This window comes from Rhinopithecus roxellana, chromosome 1 (assembly GCF_007565055.1).
Source record: "Rhinopithecus roxellana isolate Shanxi Qingling chromosome 1, ASM756505v1, whole genome shotgun sequence".
NCBI lineage: Eukaryota > Metazoa > Chordata > Mammalia > Primates > Cercopithecidae > Rhinopithecus > Rhinopithecus roxellana.
The window spans coordinates 84,244,125-84,256,528 of record NC_044549.1 but is presented as its reverse complement, the minus strand read 5'-3'; the positions used below and the strand labels follow the sequence as shown (position 1 = coordinate 84,256,528).

At 36.3% G+C, this 12,404-nt stretch overlaps 1 protein-coding gene across 3 annotated transcripts in view; it reads right to left on the bottom strand.

Moving 5' to 3' along the window:
- The window catches only part of PTPRG (protein tyrosine phosphatase receptor type G), a 744,286-nt gene that overhangs the window by 12,618 nt on the left and 719,264 nt on the right, over nucleotides 1–12,404 (bottom strand). For all 3 annotated transcript variants that reach the window (XM_010357825.2, XM_010357826.2, XM_030927161.1), the window contains 7 exons: nucleotides 12,093–12,228; nucleotides 11,331–11,477; nucleotides 8,900–8,993; nucleotides 7,839–7,915; nucleotides 7,227–7,355; nucleotides 3,195–3,341; nucleotides 2,066–2,208 (listed from right to left, as the gene is read on the bottom strand). In XM_010357825.2, the coding sequence (XP_010356127.2) occupies nucleotides 2,066–2,208; nucleotides 3,195–3,341; nucleotides 7,227–7,355; nucleotides 7,839–7,915; nucleotides 8,900–8,993; nucleotides 11,331–11,477; nucleotides 12,093–12,228 (873 nt within the window). The remainder of the gene's footprint in view (nucleotides 1–2,065; nucleotides 2,209–3,194; nucleotides 3,342–7,226; nucleotides 7,356–7,838; nucleotides 7,916–8,899; nucleotides 8,994–11,330; nucleotides 11,478–12,092; nucleotides 12,229–12,404) is intronic.

Sequence of the window (12,404 nt, the reverse complement as noted above, 5' to 3'; positions counted from 1 at the left end):
AAGGGCGCTCGGAGGAAAGAGGATTAGCAGGGGCAAGGTGGTATGCAGGAAGTACTTCAGTGGCAGATTGGGATGATAGCTGGAAATGTAAACTTACACCAGATTGTAAAAGATTTTGAAAAGTCTATTGAAAGAATGGATGGCACCAAGAAAACTTGGTGGTGGCCAATTAGACTTGGAGATGAGGGAGACTCAAAAAGAACTCTGATATGTTTCTGGTCTGTACAACTAAGTTGATTAGGGGCAGGCAGGGAAAATGAGTTTGGTTGTAGCTATGCTGAATTTGAGGTGTTTGTAGGCCATCAGGAAGTGATGTTTAGAGGTACAAAAAGTAGGTAAGGTGGAAACTGAAAAGGAACTGGTGTTCAGAGTATTTCACTAGAGCTAGCAAGTGTTTACAAATTTTGAAGTTTCTCTTCAATAATTTCAATGGAATTAACTTATTCCCTGCAGAGAGTAGATAAATGAATTAATACATTTCTACTGGTGGCTTTTAAGGGATCTCACCTATATGATATTTGCAGATCTACTGGTTTAGGATTAATTTGCTCTTTTTGTATCTAGGCCTAAGAATGAGGCCTGTATACATTTGATTAATTCCGGAGGGGATATATATTCAGCATGTGACATAAAAATCACTGAATAAGACAAAATTACTCAAAAGTTGAATATAGATAAGTGAATCAAACACTTCTGTTTAGTATTTAACTGGTGGTTATTTTTCTTTTCCTCTTTCCTTACCCTAAAATATAAGATTAGGTTCATTACTGACTTCAGGACAAAACACCTCGGAGTACTACCATAACAGCAAAATCAGTCATGTAATTGGGCAGTAACATTAGAATTTGATGACAAGAGATGATAAGAGCTGGTAAAACTCAGGAATTCTAGAAAATGCCCTAACTTTACGCTATAACTGCATACCACAAAGTTTTAGTTCAGTAGCAACTCCCCAGTTATTTTGAGGCTGTCTATGCTATTTAACCACTGTTGATGGTTGTCACATTTCCAGTGATCTTACTTAATGTTTCAACTGTAATGCTTTTCAAATCTTAAGTTTTCATCTTACTAATTAAGGGTCAGGCCAACCTTTTAAAAGACTATAACATTTTTTGGAAGCAGCTAGTACACATTACTTCAAGTAGGAGAGTACTGTGATTTGAGGTGAATGAAGGTGCTGAGCCCTTGTGTACTTCATGTTACAGCATTAGTGCAAGGAAAAAAAGCCTTCACAATAAGCTGCACTTTCAAATTTATTAATACTTTATGCTAGTTGGTAATTTAATGAACATAATGGATGCTGCCGAGAGCTACCTTGGAACTAAAATAAAAATGGGAATGTATAATATTGGCTAAAGGTCTGTGAGATCTGAAATGACCCAATTATACAACCAACTTACAGGCCATGAAGTTTGGCTCCAAATATCCATAAACAATAAGATATATCTATGACCCTTTCCTTCTTATTAAAGTAGAAAGGTGCTGGGCTGCGATACCATTCTGACACTCAGAAGCTCTGAGACCAGGTGCAAGTTATTTTTCTCTTTGAGAATTCATATTCCTTATCTTTAAATCCCAAAAGACAGTACTGTAGACTTTAAAACACATGATGAACTTAAATATTATCATTAATACTAGTAGTTTTATCTCTACTCATCAACTAAGTCATATTTTAAATGGTTATTTCCCTAACAAGTGTTTGAAATTCAGTGTAAGGATTTTAAAAAATTATTTAATTAATGTAAACAGTTATTAATTTACTCATTTGTTACTAACACATAAAACCTCTAAATGCATGCAGGTCTACTTCTGTAGGCTAAGATATAATACCTTCCCCTTTCTCGACCATATACTCTAGAAGAATCTGGGAGTCTTGAAAGAGTTTGACATATTAAAATGTAAACAGAGCAACAACACTTTGTACATGTCCACGTTAGAAATAACGGAGTTGTCACAAGCTGAGGTGATAGATAGGTTTTAAAATTCTGGCTTCCTTTTCTACTGCTTTCAACAAGAACTTAAACAAAAAAAACTGTCTACATTTTAAAATTAAACAGATACATACTCATCATGAACAATGGTGGGACCATCCCTTGTTAAGGCCTCTTCCTTGATGACGTTGATAAGTTCAAAGGTACTACTTATGGGGGCATCTGGGTTAGGCCATTTGGGACACTGAAAGTGACGAACTTCTAAGACATAGTCATCCTGTAACCAATACAACATGAGTCAAATCCCTTCCTTTATTTCACATATCTACAATCTAATGACTAGAACTTGCTCCTGAGAAAGCATGTGTTATAGGTAACTCGCAACAATGTTGTGTTGACCAAACCACAGTTGGAAAGAAGAAAAATACCAGGAAGGTTTGCTTGCTTGCTTTTTTTTTTTTTTTTTTTTTTTAAAAAAGCATGGCTAGGCATAGTGGTTCATGCCTGTAATTCAGTACTTTGGGAGGCCAAGGTGGCCAGGAGTTCAAGACCCACCTGGGCAACACAGGGAGACCTGTCTTTAAAAAGTTAAAATAAAAAAAACTAGTCATGTGACATGTGCCTTAGTCTTTGCTATTCGGGAGGCTGATGTGAAAGGATCACATAAGCCCAGGAGTTTGTGGTTACATTGAGCTTTGATGATGCCACTGAGTGAGACCCTGTCTCAAAACAACCAACCAAGTAGGTCACGCTAGTGAAACAATTTCATTTGGCTTAGTCAAAAATTTCAAGTGACAATAAGACCTTATATGCTACTCTATTTTCTTATTTATAACATTAAAGGAAAACAAGGAAGGGGCTCGTCCTTTAAATTACTAGTATAAGAGCTCCCCCAACCTTATCCCACAAGAAGGCAGCAAAATGTTTACTTAAAAAACTTAGTATTATCATCTCTGCAACACATTGCAAAGCTTACTTTTCTGATGGCAAAGAAAATATTGAGCTCTAGTATATTGTTTTTATAATTAGGTCAACAGACCTATTTGTATGCATGCTGAATCGGAGGAACTGTTACATTTCATCTAGCCAGCTGGAAAAAGCAATTATTTGAAGGAAGAAAAAAGGAAAATGTAAATATTTAAAATTAAGTCTTACTTAAATGCCTGAGCCTGGCTTCAGGGTGGTAAATTGTTTCATTATTACTTAGAATGATGATCCAGGGCCCAGGTATGGCTATTAGTGAGGAACTGAGGTTTAGGTTACCTGTGTAGCTTCAAGGATAAAGTCATGGATGATAATTTGTTCTTCATTAGAGAGGCACAGTCTGTCTTTGCTGATAAGGGTGACGGTAAAGGCCTCACAGTTCATGGATTCTTCTCGACTTGGCCAGTACACAAACTCATCTTCTGCCTTTGGGAAACAAAAACAAACAAGCCTCTGCAGTTCTGTCAAGCATTTGTTTTTTATTTCTTGCATACTGATTTTGTCATTTCCCATGCCTCTCAAGCCATCTTTTAAACTGAATTCATAGAGTTATATGTTCCCATCTAATTATACCAAGTTGAATGGCTATTCTATTGTAAAATATATTTTGATAATCATTTTCTAGCACCTCTCACCTGTTAGTGTAGCAACCTGAAACATTCCCACTATAGGGGACTTACTACAGTTGAAAAGTATTCTGTAATATTGACATAGTAAAAAAGGAAGCAGGATCTAGGTCAATTAATTTTGTTATTTCACAATTGCTTGAGCAATCAAGACATGCTAATTATTTCCTATGGATTATGTTAATAATTCTGTAGTTGAACTGCATTTTGCAAAGGACTTTCATAAACATTGTAAGTTTTCTTGTATATTTTTAGTATGATGTTGGATACATACAGATAGTAAAAAGGTTACTATAGTTAGGAGCAAATTAACATACCCATCATCTCACTTTCGTTTTTGTGGCAGGAACAGCTAAAATGTACTCAATATTGGCATGATTCCCAAATACAGTGCAGTTTTGTTACCTGTAGTCCTCATGTTGGACATGAGATCTCTAAACTTGTTCTTCTTCATCTGTTGTTTTGTATCCTCTTGATTTATTTTACATCTTCCCATTTCCTCCCTACCCCACAATTTCTTTATCCATTTATCTGTTGATGGAAACTTAGGTTGTTTCCATAGCTTGGCAATTGCTAATAAGGCTGCAGTGAACAGGGGAGTGCAAATATCTTTAGAAGGTGTTCATTTCACTTCCTTTGCGTACATGCCCACAAGAAAGACTGCTGGATCTTATGGTAGTTCTATTTTTAACTTGTTTAGAAACCTCCAGACAGTTTTCCATCATGGCTCTACCAATCTACATTCCTATCAACAGTGTGTGAGGGTTTTCTTTTCTTTGTTACCCTCACCAGCATTTGGTATCTTTTGATTTTTTAAATAACTATCCTAGTGGTTGTGAGGTATTTTGATTTGCATTTCCCTGAAAGTTAATGAGGTTGAGCACCTTTTCATATACCAGTTGGAACCATCTTTATGTCTTCTTTGGAGAAATGTCTATTCAGGTCTTTTGCCCATTTTTAAATCAGGTATTTCATGATTCTACTATTGAGTTGTATGAGTTCTGTACAAATTTTGTATATTAGCCCTGAGGAGATTTTTTATCATCTGTCTTTACAGATGAAGACACAAGGCTTTGGGGAGAGGGTCCGTAAATTATCTAAAATCACACTGCTAATAAATGGCAAGGGATAGAACTTTTTTGGAACATTGTGTGTGAGTAAGTAGGTTGGCTGTATGTACAAGGCAGTTTTAAAAGAAAAGTAAATCTGTCAATGTTATATTTCAAGAGGGGATAACACAGAAAGTCTTTCAGCCTTGAATCAGGCAAGCTTTAAATGTTCATCCATTTTAAGATTAAAAATAGATATGCATGCTTGGTACTTGAATTCTATCCCTAAAAACTATGGGTGCCTAAGAGAAAGTTAATTGTTGCATAGGTTGGAGACTGTGAGAAATATGATTATGATGTACACCACGTATCCTAATCAGCTCAAATGGCAAACTGTAGTTTTCCTGTAGTATATAGGTTCCTATGGGGCATTTTCCTGAAGATGTCTAGCTACTATCATTGAAGTCAGAAATAATTCTGAATAATGTTCAAAACAAAGAAGGCTTTGTTTAATCTTACATTGTTGCATTAGAAATGAGCCAACAGTCCAATAAGACTTATCACCCTTTCAAGTTTCAATATAGCTTATTGCCAAGTACATTTTTATTTTTAAAGCTCAGCATAAGGGGAAACAGATTAGCAACTGGGTTTAGTCTATACAAAAGAAGTCTGTAACTGTCGTGGGTTTTAACAGGTTTTGTCCAAGGACACTGATATTAAAGACATAAGGTAATGAACAGGGCATCTAAATGTAACAAATATGCACAGATTAATCACAGGATTTATTAGTGGATGTGATCCTGGGTAAATTAATCTGAACCTTAATTTCCATATCTGGAAAGTGGGAATAAAAACTACTTACCTTAAAGAAACACTATGATAATAACATGAATAGTAAATTAACTAGCCTAAAGGCTACCAAAGGGATTTTGAGTTATGGTAGAAGAAAGGTAGAAAAATGTTTCAACTTGAAAGTCTAAGAAAAATAAATGCTACTTCTTAATTTAGCAGGCACACTGGTCTCATGACTGTTTTGCTTACAACTATATTTATAGGTCAAAGATATCTGGGCATCTTTGTACTTTGTAAGTACTTTGTGAGTTGGAAAGCAGTGACTTTTGGGCTCCTTATAGAATTATGACCTGGTAAAGGTATAGCAGTAATAATACAACAAACAAAAAGAACTCAGAGAGATCAATCTTTAGGAAAAACTGTGCAATGATGAAACTCTCCATCTCAGAACTGAGAGGTCAGTTGTATATGATTCTAATCTAGCCTTCCGAGGCCTCAGAGAGACACTGAGATGGCATGTTCCTATATCCTCAGTGTCTGCAGAACATGTATCCACTTATTTGGTCCAGTCTTCTCCCAGCCTCCCCATACAAATGAGCTGCTGAGTAGATGCTTTATGGTGATTGCCCTCTGTTAAGTGACAATAACAAAATACTGATTCATCCAACAAATGAACGTTTTAACAACCCTAAGTGCCTCCAATTTCCACATGCCAAACAGAATAGACCCTATTGCCAGCTAATTTGAAAATTTACACTCCAGCTTTTAGTTTAAGATTCTCAACTTTGTTGCCATTCCATCATACAGAAGCAGTTTTGGTATCCTGAAGCTGGAGCAAAATGCGACAAAGTGAAGAAGTTCCTACTGACTGGGCACACAGTCAAATGCATGTCACCAAGACTGGGGGTTCAGTCACATGCTGTTCTTCTTTGATTAAAAAACTCATTAATCTGACTATCATAAAGGCAGATCCTCAATGTTTTCTGTTTTTACCTTATGGGTTCACACATAGTAACTTTTGTAGACCCAGCTAATTCTGAAACTTAAGTATCCACAAGATCAAAGCAGAAACATTTAAGTCTGTTTTACAAACTTGCTCACCCTTCTGTATAGTTTACAGACTGAAATAGAGAAGGACTATGGGAGGGGAAAGTGGTAGCAGCTTAGTCTTAAAGACTTTTAAGTTGGAACAAAATAGCCTATCCCTGCAGTACATCTGACTTGCCTATGGAAAGGGAAAAAAAGATACATTAGTGCTTTTGACACAATATTTTGGGGTAGGATATACAGTAAAATGATTATAACCATGGTCTCTGGAGACAGATGACTCAGGTTGAAATCCTGACTCCAGTTACTTGTGTGTGCTCTTGAGCAAGTTTGTTCCCTCAGTTTTCTCAGCTATTATGTGAGATAATAATAGTATGTATGTCTTAAAATTGTTGAGGATTAAACAAGTTAATACATGTAAACACAGTTACATACTCAGTACCTGTAAGCTACAATTATTTACTTTTAAAAGTGACATACAGCAGGTAAGAGGTTAGTGTAGTCATACATTAATGAGGTTACTAAAAACATTTTCAAAACCTTCTACCACGCTGCCACAGACAGTATAATTGAAGGGTGATATCAATAGCATCAGAGAATCAAGTAATGGGATACTGATAGGGACAGCATTGTGAGACTATGAAAGGAATCTCTATAGACTTCAAGATGAGAATTTAAAAATGTTAAATTACCTCCCTAGCATATATGGTTACTATAGCCCTATGGCAAAGTATCAGAGTAATTTATGCTTGTAGCCTCATGGGCTCATTAATATATAGCAGATGTGCTTTACTTACCAAGCTCTGGTTGTCTGGCAGCATGACAATGATCTGTGCGTTATGATCCCAAATCATTCGCCAGAAATCTTTCGTAGTATGTGGCAGAGGATGCTGAGTTATAATAAATTCATTGCTCCTATAATAGCCCTTCAGTTGGGAAGACAAAAAAAAATCAGTGAATATGAATGTTTTATTCTAACTTTGTGGTAGTAAAATATATTCGTGAAATAAGATAGCATTGTTTTGACTACACTAAAATAATTGAGAAAGGCATTCAGTACATTTGGCTAATTTTTAGATGTACTTCTGCTAGCATTGTGCAGACAATTTTCTCTCCATGTGCAGTTCACTTCTAGTTACCCCTGCTGTTTTCACTTAACAGAAATTTCAACATTTATTCAAAGACAAGATGTGTGAAATTAACAATCAAATTAATTCCTGAAGAAGCATAATGCTTAATTTAAGCATTTTTGTACCCCCAAAAAGTTTCCAGATACAGAAATCTCTCTACTTTTCATATTACACATTGAGAAATTATTTCAAAAATGACATCAGTCACACAGGTGGTATCTGCTCTTTAACACCTTTCAGTTTAATTGACTTTATTTATAATTAACTGTTGACTCTCACCATGATATAAGAAGCATTAATGTAATCTGTTCCTTTCATTCCAGGCAATGGTGCAAGACCCACTCGAGCACGCTCAGCTATCATATGGAAAAAACAAAAACACCACATTTGCCTTATTATACACACAGAACCAACAGCTCTTTCTGAGATTTGCTTGATGAATAACATATCCTCCTGGCTTCCCTTTCTAAGACTTATCTATATTTTTAAACAAGCTAAAGTGTTATCAGCTGAGGCAGAATGTAAAATGAAATTTTGCTGCACATACCCAGAAGGACCCAGGCATTGTAGGAATACAGTTTTACTGTGGGAGAGATTTTTACAGCAGATCAACAACAGAATACTTTATATGGACATGACATAGGGTTTTAGATAACTTTTGACTCTAATTTGTTATTCCTACAATTATACCAACATATACTCTGCCCTTTTACCAACCCCTTTCTCCATGTCTTTCTGCCCACGATGTTCATTAGAGATAAATCTCCCCAATGATCACCCATGTCTGTGTCTACAGCACGCAGACAGCATCCTCCGCTATGTCCTTAGTTATTTATACAAAGGTCACCACCAGTCAACAGTGCCTTGATCTCAATAGCCACAGTAACTGAATAATGTGGTTCTAGTTGTACAGATTAATCCAAGATTCTAAGTTTTAAAGGAATATTAATGCCATAGCAATTACAGCTTTATTATTTTTTATGTTATAATATTGTAGAAGTGACCCAATTCTTACATTCCAAGGTGAAATGAAGCTGTATTCTATGTCAGATAGATGCAGCAACTTGCTGACACTGATAGCCACCTCTCCCAGTTTCATTAAACTACCTTAGTTGAATAAGCATAACATTTTCCCTTTTGGTAGTACCAGGTAAGAGGCTGGTATAAAGTCATATATTAATGAGGTTACTAAAAGGACATTTTCAAAACCTTCTACCATATGGCCACGTACAGTACAATTGAAGGGTGCTATCACAATAGCATCAGAGTAGTGGCTGTCTCTGTACATAACATACAATCCAGTATAAAAGATCACTAACAAACTGATTTTAAAGGCTTACATGGCACAACTGAAGAGTTTCTGTTCTTTTCTTTGTTACACTCTTTCTGAGCACTAAAACATTCCACATATTTTGCATTACATTGTGTGACCAACTGAAAAAGAAAAAACATTTTAGTCTTCATTCAGAGATACAATTGATAGCATTTGCTTGATGCTTTGGCAAAAATCCCAATCAGATTACTGATAAAGAAGACCATTTTTGTGCCACAAAGAACCTTTTAAGACACAGGGTCTTGCTTTCTTGCCCAGGCTGGAGTGCAGTGGCATGATCGTAGCTCACTGTAACTGTGATCCTCCCACCTCAGCTTCCTGAGTAGCTAGGACCACAGGTGCATCAGCAGAACCAGCTAATTTTTAAAACTGCTTATAGAATTGGGCTCTTCCTGTGTTGCCCAGGCTGCTCTAGGAGTACAGGTGTAATCTACCATGCCCAGCCCCAGAGAACACTCTTGTGCTTTCCTAGTGGTACTTCTCTCAGTGACCTTGATTTTATCTTTCTTATTTCTACTATCAGGCCCTAAACAGGTACTGTGTGCAATACATATTTATAGAACTATGTGGATTCTTCTGTTATGTGATGTCACTGCTGCTGTGAATTTTTTTCTGTGACTCCTCACTGGCATAAAAGACCCAAGCGAGTCTACATTAAAAAAGATTGCCTAATGCTATTTATTACGAGCTAATCATGTTTCTTGAAGATAAAGAAGTACTTAACCAGTTCTCAGTGCATTTCTGTTGAACTGAACTAACATTGTTCTGAGGCTGTTATAAGTAACCAGCCCAGTAGTTTGGTTATTATTCCTGTTTATGTAGCTTGGTTGAACCATTTTGTCAATCATATTTTTTGGAGGGCTGGCATCCATCTTAATGGAGTACATGAGATCAGTGTTCTCCTCCAGATGCTTTAGTAAAACTCATGGTCCCTGGATATAATATTCATTTTCAAATTTGATTCTTTTCATCTTGAGCTCTAAAATGGTTAGTGCCTGTAAAAGAACCAACTACCTGGTCGCATTTCTTTTTTTTTTTTTTTTTAAGATGGAGTCTCGCTCTGTCGCCCAGGCTGGAGTGCAGTATCGTGATCTTGGCTCACTGCAAGCTCTGCCTACCAGGTTCACGCCATTCTCCTGCCTCAGCCCCCCGAGTAGCTGGGACTACAGGTACCTGCCACCACGCCCAGCTAATTTTTTATATTTTTAGTAGAGACGGGGTTTCACCATGTTAGTCAGGATGGTCTCAATCTCCTGACCTCGTGATCCGCCCACCTCAGCCTCCCAAAGTGCTGGGATTACAGGTGTGAGCCACCACGCCCAGCTGCATTTCTTAAATGAAGTTTTAAAGTATGTATAAAAAAAAATTGAAGAAATGAAAAAGGCAGAATTTAAGAAATGTTGGTACTTAATATTTTGTAAGAATTCATGTTAAACATTTAAAATAATACACTGTGTCCTCATTATTAATTACCTTATGGTTTTATAGTAGTTAGAATGTTAATTGGGAGCTAAAAATTTTAAATTACTTTTATGATTGAACTCAGTGAAATTAAACTATTTTTCATTTCATATCACTTGGTATAATTTGCTTGGCAGTCTCATTTCTTCAGCTGAGATTCAGATGAAAGTTTCAGAGTCTATGGAAAGTTTTACCACGAAAACTAAAACTGTAGATTCATCTCATTCTTTGAATCTTGATACAAAGGAAGAAACTATTTACATACAAAACAATGTGCAAAACAGAATTTAAAAGACAAAGATAAATAGGAAAGCACTTGGTAACTGGAGAGGCAATGTTTCAAAGTTAGAAGCAATTTTGATTTGTTATCAGATGACTGAGCCTTAATTATTTTAATAGTCCTTATAATCTCTCTTTTTCACCTTCACTTCAGTCAATTCCATATAAACCTTAACCGCTTTTAAGCTTCTTCATGTCCCTATCAAAGAAAAAGAACAACCATTTAGGAAAAGTTAACTTTTCTCTAATATTGTTTAGTAATTCTTTTGAAATTTCTAAATTATCTTCTGAAATAGTTTTTGAAATAGGCATATTTTTAGGACAATATGTCTACAAGTAATCATTCTTAATAATTAAGGTAAGATAGATTAGTTCAGAAAAAATACAGAGGATATTTTTTGGACTAAATGAGTGACTCTAAAGTACTATGTCATTATGGCCAGGGGCTGATGTTTACGTTCAGATAAAGTAATAAATTGCTCAGAAGAAAATACAACACTGTATATCTACTTGAACACCAACAATTCATACATGGTCAAAATCGTATTTTCTTTTGCATCACATTGAAGGAGTACAAGGAATACAAACAGTAATCCATTTCAGTGCATAGATTAATGCAAAGAAGACATAACCCCCAAACTCAAGGCATTTAAAACATTTTCTTGCTTTATGCCAAAGAAACTTATTCAAAGCACTACCTTGAATTGCTTTTCCAGTCGTGTCTTTCCTCCTACTCCTGGTATAAGGATGCTGTTAACATAGCTGTGCAGCTGATTTGAAGATACTTCAGTCTCCTTTCCAAGAATGGCTTCCAACAAGGCATCATGGATGAAAATGTACTGCTCCTAAGAGGTACAATACATGGTAGTCACTGAGGGAGAGTTAAGGGTTAGCCAGTCATTCATGAAGTGTACCTTTGGTTTAATTCTGCCCCTAACAGGGACCTCCCAGTGAATTCCTTCAAGCACTTATAGCTAGGTGATTTGCTCCAATACTCACTGTATCAATCCAAACTTACTTTACAGTAGAGACTGTTAAGTTTAGCTCTGTATTCTATACTGTGCCTGGATCACGGTATTCTATACTGTGTTTATTGCTTCAACTCAATAAGCAATCAAGAAATTCTGTTCAATGAAGGGTTTTAGAACCATCCTCTCCTATGTATTTCTCAGGCCAGACAACATGTTTAACTTCCCCTACCGTCTAACACAGCTCTTGAAACAACTGTATCTGTTTCGTAAGTACTTGTGTAGTTATTTAGGAATCCCAACGTTAAGATCCATACAGAAATGGAAAACTATGATCCATAGAATAGTATCATGGTCAGAATGTCTTTTAATACAAACCTGTAAATTACTGCAAGCTCTAAAAGAATGAATCTGTCTCTTCACTAGCATTTAACAAATTTCAGTTACAGCATTTGCCAGAATCTCATGAGGACGTTGGCAGCTACTCCTTACCTCAGTCTGGACGAGGTAGTTACGCTGTGTCCTGATATGCTTCAGGAATCCCAGGACATTAACTGTGCTTTTGTCTTTTATCTGTTGCAGCATGCTGTCTATTACAATATAGGTGCCTGTTCTGCCCACACCAGCGCTGTAAGAAATGAAGACACTCAACTGGCACTTTTGTTTTATCATACTGTTAACTTTGGATTCAAAAAATTACCATCTAAACCCCATTTATTTTATTATTTTTTTTGAGACAGAGTCTCACTCTGTTGCCCAGGCTGGAGTGCAGTGGTGCAATCTCGGTTCACTGCAACCTCCGCC